Source organism: Myxocyprinus asiaticus, chromosome 14, assembly GCF_019703515.2.
Source record: "Myxocyprinus asiaticus isolate MX2 ecotype Aquarium Trade chromosome 14, UBuf_Myxa_2, whole genome shotgun sequence".
Taxonomy (NCBI): domain Eukaryota; kingdom Metazoa; phylum Chordata; class Actinopteri; order Cypriniformes; family Catostomidae; genus Myxocyprinus; species Myxocyprinus asiaticus.
The window spans coordinates 30,422,274-30,444,978 of record NC_059357.1 but is presented as its reverse complement, the minus strand read 5'-3'; the positions used below and the strand labels follow the sequence as shown (position 1 = coordinate 30,444,978).

The following is a 22,705-nucleotide window of genomic DNA, read 5'->3' as shown; positions in this document are numbered from 1 at the left end:
TCAAATCATTCATCTGGACTTTTAAAACAACATGAAACAGCTAGGGTTGCAAATGTTTAGAAATTTTCTTAATCGACAATCGTTATTCATTAACAATAGTATGTACAGCTTGAAACTTACAAAATACAAGTCAATATCAGAGAAAAATTCCTTACTGTAGAAGAATAACATGAAAACATGAAACAGCCACTGAAGTATGTGCATGTATCCTATTGTTTAAAGGGATAGTTTCACAGAAAAATGAAAATTAAGTCACTGATTACATTGATTAAGTTATTGACTTTCTTTCATTTTCTTAACACAAAGAACAAAAAAAAATTGTTCTCAGTGATGTCATATAATGACAGTTTGTGGTGACCAGGTCTTCAAGCTTCAAAAAGACACAAATGTATAATTCAGAAGTCTAATAAATTATTTCATAAGACTCATTATTGTTATTAAAGTATACGATAAGGTTTGGTGAGAAACAAACCAAAATCGAATGTATTATTTAGTGAAAATGTTAATTGACCATTATTCTCCTGTGCGCATTCATGAGTCTTCACGAGCTTTAGAGCACTTTGCACGAGAGCAACAGTAGTTATGCAGCACGTGCGAAATGGGGTATTCAGGTGAAAACTTGTTTTGTTTCGCTTTGACCCTATTTGCATGTTATGCAGTCTGCGTAGGGCACCAACTCCCTAGAGGGGCACCATCTTACCCAAGGGGGTTACCAGAAACTCCACCGGCTGTCACACGTTATAACCCGAAAGCAGTCGTGGAACACAGACGATCGCCTCACGCTCGCACCACGCATTGCATTATGGACCGGTGCCTGTTCATAGCAGACGGGGTTACCGGGCGCGACGGCAAATATAAAAAACCAAGCGATCGACAGAAGGCCCCGTTGCTCATCGCAGCTGCTTAGGACAAAAAAACTTATTGCATGTGATCTGGCATCTGAGTAAGAGACAGTGTGACTTCAGCCCCATCTCTCTATTTGTTGGAGAACTCCATTGAAATGCATCTATTCTTCCACTACAAACTCTTCAGACATGTTTGTAAGTTCTGTTCTCTGGTTTGTGTACAGCTATGTTGTGTTTTCTGTTGTTAATATCGCTGGTGGTCCTGTTGAAGCTAAACAAAACGAGTTTTCGCTTGAGTGCCCCATCACACGCATGCTGCGTAACTACTGTTGCTCTCGTGCAAAGAGCTCTAAACCTCAAGTGCAGACTTGCGCACAGGAGAATAACGGTCAGTGAACATTTTTACTAAATAATACATTCGATTTCGGTTTGTTTTGCACCAAACCTTATCGTATGCTTTCATAACAATCATGAGTCTCATGAGAATAATTTATTAGACTTCTGAATTATACTTTTGAGTCCTTTTGAAGCTTGAAGATGTGGTCACCATAAACTGCCATTGTATGACAGCACTGAAATTATTTTTTTCTTCCTTTGTGTTAAGAAAAAGAAAAAAAGGGGAGCCTGGGTAGCTCAGCAAGTAAAGACACTGACCACCACACCTGGAGTTGCAAGTTCAAATCCAGGGTGTGCTAAGTGACTCCAGTCAGGCTTCCTTGACTCAAGATGGCACCAAGTATGGCTGCTACGTTGCAAGCTCCAACACAACACTGCAATTTTTTTGTTTGTTTTGTTCACAATTCTATGTTTTTTTGTCTTGGATGTTGTCTGCCTTATTGTCTACAACAGACAAACACTTTTGGACATTGGTTCTGCAATAGCACACTGAAAACCGGACTTTAAATTCCTCAATGCTGACTCGCTGTTTACAAACACGCCAGCGGAGCCCTTTGTCTGGGCAGCCCGGCCGCAGAAACGCAGAAGGAAAAGGGGAAATAGAGCCGCCGTTCTCATCAGAGTAAGACATCGCGCAAATCGACCCCCGCTACCCAGTACTCTACTGGCAAATTTTCAGTCTCTGGACAACAAGCTCTGCGAGATGAGAGCATGGATCTCTTTCCAACGAGAGACGAGGGACTGCTGCATTATCTTCCTTACGGAAACTTGGATGGCTGCTGAGATTCCAGATTCAACATCCCCCCACAAGCCGACACAGACCGGGCACTATAGGAACTGTATGGGATTATAAGCAAGCAGGAAACCGCACACCCTGAGGCCGCGTTCATTGTGAACGGGGACTTTAACAAAGCCAATTTTAAATCAATCACACCAAAACCAACACATCAGTTTCAACACATGAGGGGACCGGGTTTTGGACCATTGCTACTCTCCCTTCCAGGATGGCTACAAATCCCTCCCCCGCCCACCTTTTGGCAAATCAGACCACTCTTCCATTCTGCTTCTGCCCGCTTACAGGCAGAAACTGAAACAGGAAGCACCCACCCTCAGAACGATTCAGTGCTGGTCGGACCAATCAGACTCTACGCTACAAGACTGTTTTGATCACGCGGACTGGGAGATGTTCCGGTCCGCCTCTGATGACGACATCGAGGTGTACGCTGATAGAGTAATGTGTTTCATCAGAAAGTGCGTAGAGGATGTTGTTCTGACCAAAACAATACGGATCTACCCCAACCAGAAGCCATGGATAAATAGCAATGTTCGCACTGCACTTGATGCGCGGACCTCCGCTTTTAATTCCGGGAATGCGGAGGAGCATAAACAAGCCAGTTATGCACTCCGCAAAAATATCAGAGCAGCCAAACGCCAGTACAGGGACAAGATTGAAGGACAGTTTAACACCACCAATTCTAAAAGCATGTGGCAGGGAATTAATATCATCACGGACTTTAAAGGGAATAAAAACTCCGCCATGAACACCGCTGCCTCTCTCCCGGATGAGCTAAATACTTTTTATGCTCATTTCGAGGGAAATAACACCACCCTCGTGGAGAGAGCTCTCATGGCCGAAGCTACAGAGGTTAGTTCACTCTCCGTCTCTGTAGTGGATGTAACCTGATCCTACCGACGGGTGAATAACCGTAAAGCCGCGGGTCCAGACAGCATTCCGGGCTATGTCATCAGAGCGTGCGCGAACCAACAGGCTGGTGTTTTTATGGATATTTTCAAACTTTCCCTCTCCTTGTCTGTGGTCCCCACATGCTTTAAAACGTCCACCATTGTGCCTGTACCAAAGCAATCCAAAATCACTTGCTTAAATGACTTAAATGACTGTCGTCCTGTTGCTCTGACCCCCATCATCAGCAAATTGCTCTGTGCTGCCTCCATCACTGGACCCATTGCAGTATGCTTACCACAACAACCGCTCCACTGATGATGCCATTGCATCTACAATACACACTGCTCTCTCCCACCTGGAAAAAAGGAACACTTATGTGAGAATGCTGTTTGTAGACTACAGCTCAGCATTGAACACCATAGTGCCCTCCAAGCTTTATGTGAAACTCCGGGCTCTAGGCTTAAACAGCTCGCTGTGCAGCTGGATCCTGGACTTCCTGTCAAGCAGATGCCAGGTGGTTAGAATGGGCAGCAACATCTCCTCATCACTGACCCTCAACGCTGGAGCCCCGCAGGGCTGTGTTCTCAGCCCACTCCTGTATTCCCTGTACACACATGACTGTGTGGCAACACATAGCTCCAATGCCATCATTAAGTTTGCTGATGATACGAAGGTGGTAGGTCTGATCACTGACAATGATGAAACGGCCTACAGAGAGGAGATGCTCACTCTGACATGCTAGTGTCAGGAGCACAACCTCTCCCTCAACGTCAGCAAGACAAAGGAGCTTGTGGTGGACTTCAGGAGAAAAGACAGAGGACACAGTCCCATCACCATCAGTGGAGCACCGGTGGAGAGAGTCAGCAGCTTCAAGATCCTCGGTGTCCACATCACTGAGGAACTCACATGGTCCGTCCACAATGAGGCCGTTGTGAAGAAGGCTCATCAACACCTCTTCTTCCTGAGACGGCTGAGGAAGTTTGGAATGAACAGCCACATCCTCACACGGTTCTACACCAGCACTGTAGAGGGCAACCTTTCTGGCTGCATCACTGCCTGGTACGGCAATAGCACCGCCCACAACCGCAAAGCCCTTCAAAAGGTGGTGCGAACTGCCAGACACATCATCAGAGGTGAGCTTTCCTCCCTCCAGGACATATATACCAGGCGGTGTGTGAAAAAAGCTCGGAGGATCATCAGAGATTCCAGCCACCCAAGCCATGGGCTGCTCTCACTGCTACCATCAGACAGGCGGTATCGCAGCATCAGGACCTGCACCAGCCGACTTCATGACAGCTTCTTCCCCCAAGCAATCAGACTTCTGAACTCTTGATACTTCACGATCAATATACATCAGCACTGCACTTTATTAATCTTATTATCTCACACTGGACTGTCTTAAATTATATTCTCTCTTAACAACACACTGGCAACTGACTATCAACCGACAGCCTGAATGTCAATACAGTACAATACAGCCTACTGTATATTTTATATATACTATATATACTATTTTTATTGTATGTGTATTCTATATTGTGTATATGTGTATTCTATATTGTGTGTATTGTATACTGTACAATATTCTATATTGTGTGTATTGTATACTGTATATTGTATATTATTATTTGTATATTGTATTGTGTGTAATTATGTGTATATTAGAAATGTAAATTGTGATGTGTAAATCTGTTTATTTTACATTGGTATATGTCTCATCTATGTCTCATCACTGTCATGACTGCTATGTTGCTCGGAACTGCACCCAAGACTTTCACCCACTATTGCACTTGTGTATATGGTTGTGTGACAATAAAAGTGAAGTGAAGCAACCAATTGGCCCAGTTGCTAGGGTGGGTAGAGTCACATTGGGTTAACCTCCTCGTGGTCGCTATAATGTGGTTCTCGCTCTCGGTGGGGCGCGTGGTGAGTTGTGCGTGGATGTCTTGGAGAATAGCGTGAGCCTCCACACACACCAGGTCTCCGCCGTAACGCGCTCAACAAGCTAGGTGATAAGATGCACGGATTGACTGTCTCAGACACAGAGGCAACTGAGATTCATCCTCCGCCACCTGGATTGAGGCAAGTCACTACGCCACCACGAGGACCTAGAGCACATTGGGAATTGGGCATACCAAATTGAATGAATAATCAATCACTGATTATTCATTAACATACACAGAAACAGCATTTGCAATGCATATCCTCCGCAATGAGATGTATTTCTGAGTAAAACAGAATAGACCCTTTTCACAAATCCGGGTTTGGAAAGAGGAAGTAAACGATGGCAGGATTTACTTGTACAGCGGTAAATGGGAGACCACAGCAAATATAATTTTTGCTTACCCGTATGCTCCAACAGAAAAAAACAAAATCCACTATTATGCTTTCAAAGCTTTCCAAAAGAAAAAGCAATAAAGAGCAAAGAGTGCTGGATTACAGCACTCACCAGAGAAAAAGAGGACATGTATTTTCTGTCACTCCCCCAGCAGCCTTACAGAAACCTTATCGCAGCTGTGGTAACTCTCTTTTTAAAACTTGTTCCAGGGTAATATAAAACAAAGTATGTTATAAATTTACACTAAATAATAAAAAATATTTTAAAAATTGCTAGATTTACGCTGCTAAAGGCGGTCATCACAGTCTGTGAAATGGGTCCATGGGGTGATTACAGGTAAAGTAGGACACTTAAAGGGACAGTTAAAAAATGTACTTACCCTAATGTCATTCCAAACCTGTATGACTTTCATTCTTCCTAAACTAAAACAGCAATGACAAATCATCACAAAGTGTCCTTTTAAACCAGTTTTAACCCTATTCAGAGCAAAAGGACGAGACTTGATTATCGGAATTTGATTGAATAATTAAACATGAAACATGTTAGGCTATGATATTATTGGTTACATCTACATAAAAGAAGTTGTTTCTGAAGGGAAAAATGTAATGTAAGCATTGACTTAAATAACTTTTTGCAGCCTTCCTAGACCAACTCCTTCAGGCGTAACAGTGCAGTAAATACTAAAAAGGCATGACTGGTCCAGCCAGGTCTCCTAAGCAACCAAATTGGCCTGGTTGCTAGGGAGGGTAGAGTCACATGGGGTAACCTCCTCATGGTCGCTATAATGTGGTTCGCTCTCGGCGGGGCGCGTGGTGAGTTGTGCGTGGATGCCGCGGTGGATGGCGTGAAGCCTCCGCACGTGCTATGTCTCCACGGTAATGCACTCAACAAGCCATGTGATAAAATGCACAGATTAATGGTCTCAGATGCGGAGGCAACTGAGATTCATCCTCTGCCACCCAGATTGAGGTGAGTCAATACGCCACCATGAGGATTTATAGCGCATTGGGAATTGGGCATTCCAAATTGGGGAGAAAAAGGGGAGAGAAAAAATAAATAAAACGCATTACTGGAACGGTTTGGAAGAAGTTGAGAGGACTATCTACTGGACCTTTGCCACTGTAAAGTGGCTGAAATGAAGATAACGCTATCTGTAAAATAACCAATAATGTGATCAGCACACAGGCTAGGATTTGCTCACACGACTGCTAACCTCTGGGATTGTTTGTCCTACTTTTTCATCAGCTGAGGAAAAGTCTGGACTGTGGTTGCTCCAAATTGGTATCAGTAAAACAAACATCAGTGATGCTGTCATCATTCTAAACCCTTCAGATGGATGGGCTGAACAGCTGGGTGATGACAATCGGTCTTATGGGACAACTGAATCGCCATTGTTTGCAGCATTCGCTGTCTGTGTACTGAGGAGAGGCATTTCCTCTGGCTCTGTGCACTGTGCGATACTGAGAGCCTATAGAGACTACCATTGTGGAGCTATTCCAATCTAACCTTGACTTCACCACTGAAAACAAGGTCACTAGACCATTCTTAATCCAATTCACACATATTTTAGACTGTATAATAAAAGTATTCACATCACATGCTTTCCTCTTATACTGTTTGCCCCAGTAATGAGCAACTGCTTTATTGCCTGTTCACTCCATGACTGATAGGACTAAATGACACAAAAGCACTGAGAAAATTGTTTTTCTCATAAAAATTATTCACATCGTAACCAAAGCGAAATTTTTGTAATTTGTAAAAAAATTAAAAATAAATTAGAAACCTATTAAAAAAAGGTGAACTGTAAAAAAAATCCTAGGCTCCAAATAAAATGACAAATCTAAAATCTGGAAAATTCAGATTTGGTGTAAATTCTGTAGACCTTCATCATTCAGTACATTTTCTGTACTCTGATAATCTGCGGTTACATTTACAGTCAACCAATTCGATTGGTTTCAAATTCGAAGTCAAACTGTTTTTTTCACTCAGTACGCTCTCAGGTGCATCTCAATAAATTAGAATGTCGTGGAAAAGTTCATTTATTTCAGTAATTCAACTCAAATTGTGAAACTTGTGTATTAAATAAATTCAGTGCATACAGACTGCAGTAGTTTAAGTCTTTGGTTCTTTTAATTGTGATGATTTTGGCTCACATTTAACAAAAACCCACCAATTCACTATCTCAACAAATTAGAATACATCATAAGACCAATAAAAAAAACATTTTTAGTGAATTGTTGGTCTTCTGGAAAGTATGTTCATTTACTGTATATGTACTCAATACTTGGTAGGGGCTCCTTTTGCTTTAATTACTGCCTCAATTCGGCGTGGCATGGAGGTGATCAGTTTGTGGCACTGCTGAGGTGGTATGGAAGCCCAGGTTTCTTTGACAGTGGCCTTCAGCTCATCTGCATTTTTTGGTCTCTTGTCTCATTTTCCTCTTGACAATACCCCATAGATTCTCTATGGGGTTCAGGTCTGGCGAGTTTGCTGGCCAGTCAAGCACACCAACACCATGGTCATTTAACCAACTTTTGGTGCTTTTGGCAGTGTGGGCAGGTGCCAAATCCTGCTGGAAAATGAAATCAGCATCTTTAAAAAGCTGGTCAGCAGAAGGAAGCATGAAGTGCTCCAAAATTTCTTGGTAAATGGGTGCAGTGACTTTGGTTTTCAAAAAACACAATGGACCAACACCAGCAGATGACATTGCACCCCAAATCATCACAGACTGTGGAAACTTAACACTGGACTTCAAGCAACTTGGGCTATGAGCTTCTCCACCCTTCCTCCAGACTCTAGGACCTTGGTTTCCAAATGAAATACAAAACTTGCTCTCATCTGAAAAGAGGACTTTGGACCACTGGGCAACAGTCCAGTTCTTCTTCTCCTTAGCCCAGGTAAGACGCCTCTGACGTTGTCTGTGGTTCAGGAGTGGCTTAACAAGAGGAATACGACAACTGTAGCCAAATTCCTTGACATGTCTGTGTGTGGTGGCTCTTGATGCCTTGACCCCAGCCTCAGTCCATTCCTTGTGAAGTTCACCCAAATTCTTGAATCGATTTTGCTTGACAATCATAAGGCTGCGGTTCTCTCAGTTGGTTGTGCATCTTTTACTTCCACACTTTTTCCTTCCACTCAACTTTCTGTTAACATTCTTGGATACAGCACTCTGTGAACAGCCAGCTTCTCTGGCAATGAATGTTTGTGGCTTACCCTCCTTGTGAAGGGTGTCAATGATTGTCTTCTGGACAACTGTCAGATCAGTAGTCTTCCCCATGATTGTGTAGCCTAGTGAACCAACCTGAGAGACCATTTTGAAGGCTCAGGAAACCTTTGCAGGTGTTTTGAGTTCATTAGCTGATTGGCATGTCACCATATTCAAATTTTTTGAGATAGTGAATTGGTGGGTTTTTGTTAAATGTGAGCCAAAATCATCACAATTAAAAGAACCATAGACTTAAACTACTTCAGTCTGTGTGCACTGGATTTATTTAATACACGAGTTTCACAATTTGAGTTGAATTACTGAAATAAATGAACTTTTCCATGACATTCTAATTTATTGAGATGCACCTGTACATGTGTAGTTATAATCGAGCTACAGGCTAAGGAGGAAGCTGAGGAAGTGAAGCTCCTCCAAAATCTCCACATGTGGGCACATGACTGATGTGTTGCCGGTCTTTCCATTCTTCCCATCTTCTTTGCCGTGTAATATTTCTGTTTGGGGTGCTTTCAACGTACATGTATCTGTTCGGGGTTTAGAATAAAGCCAGTTTCTTCTCACTTTTTGCCGACTTTCTTCAGCAAAAAGGAAGTTCACTATTCCTTGTTTTTCATCCGTCCATGTATTTAAGAATGTTCACTTTTGTCTTCCAGAGCATGTACACAACGCAGAGGCCAATTGTGGTCCAAATAGCATGTATACATGCTATACAATCAATGGGCGTATGTGAAAATTCGAACACCCTAGCCTTTCAAAGTATACTCAATTTGACCATGCGTGCTACGACTGCTATGAGATACTGGATTATTTCTCTTAAGGAGTTATGAAATTAGCAGTCCTCACACACGCTCTTGATGTGCACATCCACTGTTGTTGTTTCCACCTTCATCTCCTGTTGTTCAATGCCATTTACATCATCTTCTTGCACTTCTTTGTGAAAGCAATGGCCCAGCGGTGAGTGTTGCCACCTTGTGGACCCACTAATTAGTGCAAATAATTCCAGGCGCATGCGCAAAGTATACAAACAGAGTATGCGTGGTTAGAAAAATCGAGCCACCTAGCGTACAATGCTCAAGCACTATGCTGATGTCAAACTTACATCACTCACCCTATACGCATACATTGGCATAACAATAAAAACTAGGGCTGTCAATCAATTACAGTTTTTAATCTAATTAATGAAATGATTGCTTCGCATCTCATGGGCTGTATGGTGGGACATTCAGCATCTCTAGTCATAAGCGCTGTGTTTTTAGGACACTGTGTCATGTTAAATGTAGCTTGAAACATTGAAAAACATGTCTCCAGATCCCTCAATTCTGTTGTGCTTGGTCCAGCTGTCTTTGAGCGCAAAATCCCATCTCAGGAAGGCTGTACTGCCTGTTGCTTTCGTTGGTTTGACGAGGCTTGTTGCCTGTAAAGCTGGAGCACTGACTGCCCTCTACTGCATCAATGTGGTACATCAAGCTTGAACCGATAGTAGGAACATTCCTTATTACAGAGTTCACGTACGGATCGGGGGCATGATTAATTGCATAATTTTTTTTAACACTATATTTTGCATATAATTAATCACACTAAATTCAATTGGATTGTGTTGCAGACATGTAAACACTTACATTTATTCATTTGGCAGACACTTTTATCCAAAGCGACTTACAAAAGAGGAAAACATAAGCAAATCATCTTAAGGAGACAGTGGTATGAAAAGTGCCATATTACAAAGTTTCACTAGCATCAGAATAGTAGTATTCAAAACAGATTAATGTTTTTTGTTTTGTTTTTTTGTGACTGTTTAAGTGCTCATGGAAAAGATGTGTTTTTAGACATTTTTTGAAGACAGAAAGTGAGTCAGCTTCACGGATGGAGTTGGGAAGGTCATTCCACCAGCACGGTACGATGAAGCCGAAATTCCGGGAAAGTGTTTTGGTGCCTCTTTGTGTTGATGCAACAAGGCGACGTTCCTTAGCCGACCGCAGGCTTCTAGTGGGCGCGTAGCTCAGCAGAAATGAGATTTGATTTTTTTTTGCCCTCTGATTTGGGCTACTTTCAAATGTGGTTCTAAATTCAAAATGTATCTGGCATCTGGTCATCTAATATACATCTAAACACTCCATCTAAAATGTAGTTGTTTATTTTAGAAATGTTGTGGTCCTTCACATCTACAAATTACCAACAGTATTACAATAAACCATAAATATAGTCGCGCACATGAGCACCTACTCAGTGTTTAGCCATCCATAGTCAAACCTGTGGTAATAATAACAATGTTCATGCAAACCCAGAGGACAGTGCAATTCACTGATAGGAAGGGGCAGAACAATTTGAGCTGTATGGTGGGACATAGGCTACATGTAAACACAGTCAGTTATGTCTACAGTAAATGTAAACAGACGAGAGAGAAAAAATCAGACATCCATTAAAATATCAGATCTGTGCATTGCAATGTAAAAATACAGTCGAAGTGTCTTCCTCTCAAACTAAACAAGGCATTTCATTTTGACAACTACATGTTGTACAGAGAGCAAGTGTTGATTGGTGAAAAAAAGCCATGGTAAACCATTCAGAAACACAAAACTTTGGGCACATTCTTTGTGGTCATTTACTCTTTTCACTTCACTGGCAGGGCAGTGAGTGGACCATGTAATCAGTGCCAATGCATACATTAAGACTGTTTCATGCCGCTTGTTGTAAATGTCAGGATAAATCACAGATCTACGAGAACTTCTCGTATATACATAGGCTCTCCAAAACACTGACCTCAACATATGCCTTTAACACTAATGAAAGAGATGAGAATTGAGAACTGTATTATAATTTTTCCTCCGCTTGCTCGACAATCTGTGGTGAAGGGGTCTTATTGAAAATAAACTGAGATGACATCATCTCCACAAAGAACGCTCAGTTCTGCTGCTTTGCTCCTCAGGTCCTTCATGGGGCTGAAAGAGGATCTGATCACAATCAGCCTCAGCAGAATCAAAGGGAATCTTTTAGTTCTGTCTCAGTTGTGTCTCTACACAACATAGGCTCCAGGAAAGACACTTTAACTGAGACCCACAGACAAAAGCTTAAACAAGAATAGTCTGGCTATGGGAATTATTTGTGACATGATTCGATGTTTGATAGTTTGGCCAATAACTCTTTGGTTGACATGAATCTTGGAAGGTGGAACATTTTGAAGTCTGTTTCGACAACGTCCTGAGAAAATAACCTTTTTCTCTGTTTTTTCCATATAAAGCAAAAGCCTTCCGTTGAGCCATACCTCTGATCTAACAGCACTGCTTTTGACCAAAATGTGGCTAAGATAACAAGACCAAGGATAAAAACATTTATGATTTCTGTTTCCCACTGAATGAAAGAACATCATAGTTTGCCAGAATACAGACATATTTATGTTTAAGGGAGTAGAAAAGTATTTTTTCCCTACTGAAAAGATCAGCAAAGCTGGTTACCAGTATATGTTGTGTTTTGGGTGCTGGTCCCAAACGTGAGATGCTGGTGGCCCAAGTTTAACCAGCAAGACTTCCTTGGTGAAACAGAAATACTGTGCTGGTCAACGAGCTGGATCCGATAATTTTCACTGGTGAACAGTACACCGATCAGCCACAACATTAAAACCACCTGGCTAATATTGTGTAGGTCCCCCTCGTGCCGCCAAAACAGCGCCAACCTGCATCTTAGAATAGCATTCTGAGATGTTATTCTTCTCACCACAGTTGTACAGAACGGTTATCTGAGTTAACGTAGACTTTGTCAGTTCGAACCAGTCAGGCCATTCTCTGTTGACCTCTCTCATCAACAAGGCGTTCCCGTCCACAGAACTACAGCTCACTGGATGTTTTTTGTTTTTGGCACCATTCGGAGTAAATTCTAGAGACTGTTGTGTGTGAAAATCCCACGCACAACAGTCTCTAGAATTTACTCCAAATGCTGCCAAAAACAAAAAACATCCAGTGAGTGGCAGTTCTGTAGACGGATATGGCTTGTTGATGAGAGAGGTCAACAGAGAATGGCCAGACTGGTTCGAACTGACAAAGTCTACGGTAACTCAGATAACCGCTCTGTACAATTGTGGTGAGAAGAATATCATCTTGGAATGCTACTTTGGTGGCACGAGGGGGACTTACACAATATTAGGCAGGTGGTTTTAATGTTGTGGCTGATTGGTGTATATGCAGGTCTGACATCTAGACCAGCACCAAACCAGCACCAACTTAGACCAGCATGGAAATTCATGCTGGTGTAAGCTGGTCTTTTCTGCAGGGTTATATGTAACTAAAGGTTGTTTAACTAAATCAAACTTACAAAAAGGATGATAATGAGAAGATGATGTTCAAATAAGTTTCCATGTTTCAACAGATATCATGTTCATAAAAGAAACATGGCACTTGTACTTGTTAAATTGGCTTCAGACTAGCAGACTCCAAACAACTCGATTTTGGCCGAGGGTGTTACACTTGCTGACTGTTTTGCTGAGATCACGCTCTCTTCAGTCAGAGGTATGACACACTTGCTGATACAAAATGGTGGAGGGGTGATGACTACCCTCCCCACCCTGATTCCCTGTCACGTGGAGCTCACTGAAATAACAAAAGGAGTACCGTGTGAACATGAACAATTGTAATAGAGTGATTTAAGATGTGATTCACGGAGTAACTTTACCTTGTAAAGCTGGCGTCACACTAGCAGACTCAGAACAACTCGATTTGGGTGGGGGGTGTCACACTTAGTGAATGTTGTTGCTGATCTTTCCCTCCTAGTCAGTGAGCCTGTTACACTTACTAGTTAAAAACAGAGGGAAGGTGTCACACTTAACGACTGCCTTTGACTCTTCTCAAAGCTTCACTGTCATGCCCCACCCACAGTCACTGATAATTCCAAGCAAGCCGGACATATTTTTTAGCCACTAACTCAGCAGGGAGTCCCGCTGAGAGACACTAATGCGCACTTCGTCTCCCTCCATCTGGACGATGATTATGTTAATGAAGCTAACACTTGAAAATCATTGGAAAATTCGGCAAGCGAGACGCCGGCTTAAATGTGTGTGATTGTTTATTTATCCCATTGAGGCTTGCCGTAGAATGTATATATCCATATCAAAGAAGAAGCTCATTGGTCAGTTGATGAGAACACAATAGCCTTCAACCATCATCCATCAACTCAGCAGGGAGCCACGACGGTCAAGGGATTAATGACCTCCCACTGGCAGACTCTAATGTGCACTTCATCTCTCACTTACTGGCTGTCGATTATGTAAATAAGGCTTACACCTGAAAATCAATGAAAAATTGGATAGTGTGACACCTGCTTTAGGCATGCAGACATACTGAACAACTTATAAGAGAGTCAAATCTCCTCTATCTCTGCCTCTCTGACATGGCTCCACTCTGATCACATCAGATGCCATTAGAAAACTTCCCTACAGCAAATGTGAATCCAAGATAAAGATTAGGAGGAGAAGACACACAAGCAGAAAGTACACAGAGTGGAGAAAAACAACAAAGGTCTTCACTATCTGGATATATTAAGACACCCAATGACACGTGAGCTCAGAAAACACATGAGCCGATTTACATAAGTCAGAGACAGCTGTAGAGACTCTCTGTACAATGGGATTGTTCATAGCAGAGAGAGAGGGATGAACCTCAATCCTTTGCAACCTGCTGGTTCACGTCATTTCAGACGATGGCTTAGTGATTTTTAAAAATAAACGCTGAACAAAAGAGTTGTGATTACTCTCTTGTAAACAGTTAGAAAGGCCAAAGGTTGCTCTCGAACTCCAACATGCTCCAGGCTTCCTACCTCATTTCACACACACATTCTTTGAAATTGATACATTTTCACCCCTTTCCCATTAACTACGAACTATGAGTCAAGCCACTGTTATTAAACACAGGCATCTTAAACAGACTTGCTTACAAGAAATAACCAAGAATAATCCCCCTGGATTTTGTTTTGTGGCAGAGTAGATGCCTAAATCAACTGTAACCATGACCAACACAGCACTCTGGGGCAAAAAGAATTAGTCAGATAAATAATAAGGAAAAGCGAACAGCCAGATCTGGACATCTAGATTATATATAATAAAATGAAGTGTATGTTAAAGGAATATTCCAGGTTCAATACAAGTTAAGCTCAACCAACAGTATTTGTGACATAATGTCGATTACCACAAAAATGTATTTCGACTCATCCGTCATTTTCTTTAAAAAAGCAAAAATTAAAGTTACAGTGATGCACTTACAATGGAAGTGAATGGGGCCGATTTTTGGAGGGTTTAAAGGCAAAAATGGGAAGCTTATAATTTTATAAAAGCAATTTAATTCTTCTGTTAAAACACATGTATTATTTGAGTTATAAAGTTGTTTAAATTGTAATTTTTACAGTCATTTCAGGGTTTGTTGACAACGAAGTTGTAAAATTGGCTATAACTTTACACAGAAAAGGTTAGTAAACAATTTTATCACACTAAAATCATGCTAACACACAAATAGTTTATGTCTTGTGGCTTTACTTTTAAAATAGTGAGGATTTTAATGTTTACATATTGGCCCCATTCACTTCCACTGTTAGTGCCTCACTGTAACCCAGATGTGTGCTTTTTTAGAGTAAAGCATGGACGAGTCAAATATTATTTTTGTGGTAATCAACATTATGCCACAAATGCTGTTGATTGAGCTCAACGTGTATTGAACCCAGAATATTCCTTTAAGTAGCTGCTAATGTGAATCTGCATGTTTGACTGTGTGCACTGATTCATTTACATGTGATGCACAGACTTTGGGAATTAGTACTGAGTGCAAAAACTGCCTTTATTTATGTTTATTATTTCTATGAAGAATGCTTGTTTCACTTACTGTGACAAAAGTGCAGGTACAACAGGAAACTTTTGTGGAGTAGACCTTTAAATTGCTTTAGCATAACTTAGACTGACTCGACATAACTTTTAGGTTTTAACGGAGTAAAGCAGTATTATTATTGTATTAAGAGTATTAATGATTACAGACACTGCATTTATTTGTGTTCCTCATGCAAATTTGTGTGGAACATGTTTTTATTGTGACAAAAGTGCATGTCACAACATGAAACCGGCAACTTTTGTATATTAGGCCTTTAAATAACCTTGGCACTGACTAAAACTTACTGTAGTCTGACTTCACATAATTTTTATTGAACTAAAACAGTAGTAGTAGTATTATTATTATATGAAGATAATCTTGTATTAATAGAATTTTTACAATTATTTAACTAATTTTCAATATTTCTAATGCTCATGTCTAGAGCAATGGGTGATGTTTATCTATTTGATCTAATATTCAGTTCTAAAGTTACATCATAATTTGAATTAAGTTATTTATATATAACACTACATACAACCAAACGTTCATCCATGTGACCGTTACCTTGATGATATTCTCAAAGATAGTATCCCTAAAGTCGAGCAGCGCTCTCTGGTCGAACTCTTTTCCATGGATGATCCTCATTTGTTTGAGAAATGTGGATTTTCCGCTCTCTCCGGCGCCCAGCAGCAGGATCTTCACCAGGCGCCTCACCGAGCGCCTCTCGCGCGCAAGCATGGCATCGATCTCGCGACTGCGCCGCTTCGCCTCGCGCTCCTGGTTGACATCGCGCTCGCGGGCTCGTTCTTTCCCGTTACTCCTGTCATCATGAGCGGCCTCAGCTGGCAGCAGACACCGGCTCAGGGTGCGCACCACGCCAGCCATGCCTTACGGTTAAGCCAACTTCAACACGGTTAGTTCCCACCTGATGTATTCATTCAAGTGCCAGAGAACTTCAGTTTATGTTTTGTACAGATAATACATAGAGCACACTATGTTTTCACCTGCGAACATCTATTTGTGAAGATTCCTCGAACACTAAATTGACAGAACGTCACCATAATCCGCATTTGCTTCCATTATAAAGACATTTCTAAAGGAAAACCGTTAACACTGATGAGGTCCTTCCCCGGTGTCGGCGACCACTTTTGTCCTTCGTTCAAGTGAAGAAAGACAGCTGCCAACTAAACAAATCCTTTGATCGTCGTAATGAAAATCTTAAAGTAAATGTGGTCAGTAAATGTTATTTAGCTCTAAGATGTGTATTTACTTATAGACTGAAGGCGATGTAAGTCTCAAAAGCTCATTGTGGAGGCGCGTGAGAGACTTTGTGACGTTCCCTCAGTCTTGGGAAGTTTCTTCTGACGCCGCTCCTGCTGTTGTGCGCAGCGTCATCAGGGGGCGCCAGCGAGGCTCCAATGGGCGGTAATAAGGCTGAGACGGATTCCAGTGTCAGCAATGTCATTGTATTACAGTGGCCCCTTGCTGTCTCTCATACACTGTTGTCTCAGAGGCTGACAGACTGCATGTTAAAACCTCACATGGCAAACGATAATGAGCAAAAAAGATATCTCATTGTCCCTTTTGCTCACATATGAAAGAAATTCTCTCCCAGCGAATGCTGTGAATTATACTGAGGACCTTCTATCTAGGTACAATACGAAAATATATTTTTTACCAATTCTATTTGATTAGTTTTTCATCATTTTGGTCACATTTTGGCTTTTTAAAAATGAACAAATCCATGTATTCCCTCAATAAATATGATATTATATTGCATATATAATTTTTTGCTACATGTTTATTGTTTAATAAAATAATGTGTACTATTTACATGTATTTACATTGATTTGTTAAACTCGTGCTAAAAACTGGTACTGTCTCTTTAAGAAACCCAGCATTTCTGTAAAGAGCATCTTTAGATGTACTCATGTCAATGAGAGAGACTCGAATGGCTTTATCTCATCTGTGCTATACGCGATTAGAATTAAATGTATATTTTTGGTTGTTTTTGATCAACAACTGACTGTAGAGAACAGAAAAATTATTAATAGAGACATTATTCAATAATAAATTGAGTTGTGTGGATCTTGTCTTTGGACAGACATTACATGGAATAACTTTTACTCTCAACAAGCAGTGAAAGGATCTCACTGCTGAATACTCCACCACTATACTACACAATTACTGGTAAGTGATATGTAAACATTTACCAGCCAGTTGCCAAATATATAAATTTTAGTAGCATAGCACAAAATTTGTTTGCTGCTGCGAGCGATTTTCTCTCATTGTTGTGGAGGTTTGCGCATAGAGTAAAAGATCGATTTTGGGACTTAAGGGTTAATATCGAGATCATTCAAATGAAGATTGCGATGCATCGGAAAATCAATATTTGGGGGCGGGCTATGTGTATCAGCAACACCCTAGTAATTACATAGTGATGCCCTGGTACCTACTCACAATACCATAATATCGTGGTGGTGACTTTAAAAAAAAAATATCTTTAGAAAATAGAAAAATCTATTTTCAATCTAGATTTTTTTTTTTTTTTAAGAATGTTTTTTTTTTTTTTTTCACCATTCAAAAATTCCACCATGAGAACATAATGCATAGCACAAATGGTTAAAGGTGCACTAGGTCATTTTTCCACCTTAAGAGAAGTTTTGCGCCTAATGATTTGAATACTACGTTAAACATATATGTTTAAAATGATGAAGATTCATATCAGTCATATCAGTGGCCTAGAAAAGCTATTTCATATACAGTACAGTACAATAAGCATGATGTCACCCCCTCATGGAGACCACCATGTTGATATCACCTGACAAATAGTCACTTTAAATCGGTAACCCACTTATTATCGGACACTTTTAGTTGAAGAATGAATTAATGAGGGGTTACAGATATGACTGCGAATATGATATTTCTACAGTGGCATTGGTTTCTAAAAATGTTTGCTCTTTTGCGTGATGCTGCATCTATGCCAATACCACGTATTGGCCAGTGAAAATAAACAAATAATTAGTGCTCCTTTTGACATTTTGAGAGATTTGGCGGGTACCCATCCCTTTAACCCTTTAGAATTTTCTGACGGAAAAAAAAAAAAAAATCTAATTTTAATGAAAAGCAGGACAGGTAATGGACAATGTTGCACTGCGTCACCGCAATAATATGAAAATAATTGTAGTTTTCTGTTTCTGTTCTAATTTTGATCAAACACAAGGGTACCCCCTAAGTCCAGTTTTTTGTTTTTTGGCCTTATGGGGGACCCTTAACTCTTATGGGGTGGTGGGGGGGGACCCTAAATTCAAACACTGGTTTCTACTGAAAATGGGATTATGTTCAGGTGATTCTCATGAAATTGTCAAGAAAATGTCCTGGTCCTATGTATATAAATTATATTTTGCATATTGGCAATAAAAAAAATTATATATTATTTAAATGATTAAGTATTGATACATCAGAGTAGTACTCTCTTGGTACACTGAAAAAAATGATTTGGTGGTGAAGTAAATATAGCAGAAAATATTAAGTACTTTCTACAATGAATAAGTTAGTTAAGCATGAACTTGAAAATATTAATTAAATTCTACATTTGTACTTAAAATCAAACATGTAAAAATGAATGCTCCAGCTTATAAGTAAATATTATTCATGAGTGTTTGTTATCTTTACAACTGGTCATCATGTATCAATCTTAAAGTAGAAAATGTTGTCATATTTCCTAATTTGAGAAAATTTCTCAGGTAAATAAAAGAAGTAAATTTGACTTAATTTTTTGAAGCTGGTGTTCACAGCATGCTTGAATAATTACTGAGCTTGCATGGTTTCACTGGTTTGCAAGTTTATTTACACAGTTTTTATTGTTGATTTTGCTGTTACATTTGGTAACTTCTTTTTTTGTGAAGTCTGAAGTAAATTTTCAACTCAAAATTACCTGTTCATGAGCGAAAAAATTACCTTTTGAAGTATACTGTCATCATGTTTTTCACACCAAGTGTTGTGTTCTGCATGTGCAGCCCTGAATCTTGTTTCTATTGCCTGTAATGCAAGGTGATATTCTTTAAAAGACTACATAGCATGCATTAAATGTATAGTTCACCCAAAAATGAAAATTCTCTCATCGTTTACTCACCCTCATGCCATCTCAGATGTGTATGATTTTCTTTCTTCTGCAGAAAACAAATTATGATTTTTAGAAGAATATTTCTGCACTTTTGGTCTATACAATGCAAGTGAATGGGTGCCAAAATTTTGAAGCTCCAAAAATCCCATAGGTCAGCATAAAATTAATCCATATGACTCCAGTGGTTAAATCAATGTCTTCAGACGTGATATGATAGGTGTGGGTGAGAAAAAGATCAATATTTAAGTCAAATTCTGCTAGAAATTATTTTCCCTGCCCAGTAGTGGGTGATATGCATGAAGAATGTGAATCACCAAAGAGAAATGTGAAAGTGAAAGTTAAAGTGGAGATTGACTGAGCAGGAAGGAGAATTTATAGTAAAAAGTTGACTAAAATATTGATCTGTTTCTCACCCACACCTATCATATAACTTCTGAAGATGGATTTAACCACTGGAGTCATATGGATTACTTTTATGTGGCCTTTATGTGATTTTTGGAGCTTAAAAATGTTGGCACACATTCACTTGTATTGGATGGGCCAAAACAGATATTCTTCTAAAAATCTTTGTTTGTGTTCTGCAGAAGAAAGAAAGTCATGCACATCTGGGATGGCATGAGGGTGAGTAAATGATGAGAGAATTTAAATTTTTGGGTGAACTATCCCTTTAAGCTTCCCTGTGGAAGGCTTCAGTATGTCATGAGGTCATGATTAAACATGTGCTTATAAAGAAAGTTAAAAATGTGAAAAATTGTTCCAATAAAATTTCATTTTATTTTCATTTTAATTAAAACTTATTTTCATTTAAATTTGACTAAATGCACATCAGATTTGTAAGTGAATGGTACTGTATTAACTGAAATGTTAAAAGTTAAATTTACTCACTTTAAATAATATTATGTCATGAAGAAGATTTTACCTAATTTGAAACCATTAAAATTTTTACAAAATAAATAAATAAATAATAATAAGAATTGTACAACTGCATTTTTTAAATTTATATTTTTATGATTATCATCATTTAAAATAATGGGAATAAGTAAAATGTCCAGACATGATACAGTAATGAGAATTGTGGGTAAAATGTGCTTAAGTGTCCTGAAAACCCCTGATTTTCTTGAATGTTTCATGAGAATCACCTATACATCATTAAATCAAACAACTTGCTAGTTAGCTGACAATACCAGAGTTCTCAACTAAAATTTAAATTAGACATATATCTACAATTTATTTAATTTTTATGTATTTATTTTGAATAAATGTTCAACACCATAGTTTTTAAAGGACAGAGCTAGGATAGCTTTATTCAGAGCCTCTTTCTTACATAATGAAAATATTTCAAATAACTGTTCATTCAGCAGAGGGCAGTGTTAACTTGTGCTTACATTTGTACATTTCTTCTGGATCACATTTTCCTCATGCACATAGGTCACTTGTTAATATGAAAATGAACTCTGTCTGTCTGTTAGATGAGTGTAAACCAAAGAATGAAAAATGAAAAACTAAATAGTTTATAGCTCCACCCACAGGTAAAGAAACCATATAATGAGCCCATGTATCAAAACATAATTTGTCAAAGAGGAAATTTGTGATCATAAGTGTGGCTTTTTGCTCGTTTCTACACCACTTTATCACATGCCAAAACATAATACATATACTGAGAAACCCATAATATTTTAATATTTAAATGTATGCCCAGCACAATGGCTGAGCACCACAAAGGCATTTTTATTATTAAAAACCACAGGTGTAGAAAGTAAAAGTAGAACAGCTAATTTCGTGCCACTGACCACCTACATGTGAAAAAATGGACTTCTGACATTAGCATATATATAGTCAAAAAAATAAAAAATAAAAAATTAAATACAGATTTTTTTTTTTTCTCATCAAGCTAGATTATTTATATCTTAAACACTCTCTGATTACTGTGGCCCAATGCAGAGTTCTTAAACCTATTTGTCGAGCTGACGTGCACAAGGAAAACATTTAATGGAAAAGCTTTCAAGTTGATTTTCAAGCAGGAGGTTAATTGGACTGGATTTTTGGAGGAAAGATGAAATCAGCATGCACAAAAGACACAGCTGAAGAGGTTTTCAGAGAGCAACATAGTCATGATTACACATTTTGATCACCAAATCAAAAAGCAACATACAAATATACATATCTGTTCTTCTGATTGGATAAATTGCACTTGAGAGCATTCTTGTGGCGAGCGTGTTGATGCAAGCTTAAGTTGAAAGAATCATCGTCCATGTTGACTACAGGTAACATATTTTCAAGCAGTGGCAGTAATATACGTGATGGAGAAGAAATGACCTGTAACTTTGGATCATCAAGACTGTTTATTTATTAAAATGCACATTCAATATGAAAAAAAAAAAAAGTGTAATCTCAGATATTTTAGTATTCATCATTTTTACCACGATGTTCTGCTTTTTGTAACTTGTTCTGTATAAGAACATCTGCTAACTGCCTTAATTGCAAAATGTATTTATCTTTTTTTGGGTGCAGTAGTCAAAGTTACTGTCGTACTGTAAGTCTTTTGCATATTTTGGTAACTGAACACAGTTTGTGTTGTGTCTCTGTCAGCATAAAAAAATCATTGACTATTTTATACATTTTCCATACGGAATTCAGAACAGCATGGACTTAAAAAGATTCTGATAGTTACAGTAATAAGCAGATATTCTTAACTTTGTTTTCAAAAGGTGACTCCATTATTTAAGCCGATTGTCTAAGAACATATAGAACAATGTAACTGAGGGATGATAAATAATGTTTTCAGGCACAAATATTTGACAGCGAAACATCAGCATGCAATTCGAGGCTTTGTCCGGCCTAATTAAGTGCGATAAGAATAAACTAAACCCAGCGGGCATGTTGTCTCTGTGGACCATGGCTGAAAACACAAATTCTCATTAAAATGTCTAATTATATAAATAAAACAGCAACTAATAAAAAAAAATGTACGCCACTTTTTGATTCCAGCATAATAAGTGTCATTAATGGAGGTCTGTTTGCGTTCACAACAACGTTCACAGGAAATTGACATACTGCTTCCGAATGTTCATGTACCATGAAATTAACCCCATTCTGCCGAATACTGAGAATCACCACACCCCATCAACCATTTTTGCATCAATGTAAAATTGTTCACCTTTTTCCGTGGTAGCACAGTATTGATATCCTACTGGTAGCACCATGCATGAGTAATCTCTAAGACAACACTTTGCGTGAGTGATCTCTCAGACATG

At 39.3% G+C, this 22,705-nt stretch overlaps 1 protein-coding gene across 1 annotated transcript in view; it reads right to left on the bottom strand.

Annotated features, from left to right (window-relative positions):
- LOC127452347 (guanine nucleotide-binding protein subunit alpha-12-like) overlaps positions 1-16,681 on the bottom strand; it is an 87,796-nt gene extending 71,115 nt beyond the window's left edge. Inside the window, exon 1 of the mRNA XM_051717766.1 lies at positions 15,890-16,681. Within this exon, the coding sequence (XP_051573726.1) occupies positions 15,890-16,210 (321 nt within the window). The 5' untranslated portion in view covers positions 16,211-16,681. The remainder of the gene's footprint in view (positions 1-15,889) is intronic.
- Between the last annotated feature and the right edge of the window lie 6,024 nt (positions 16,682-22,705).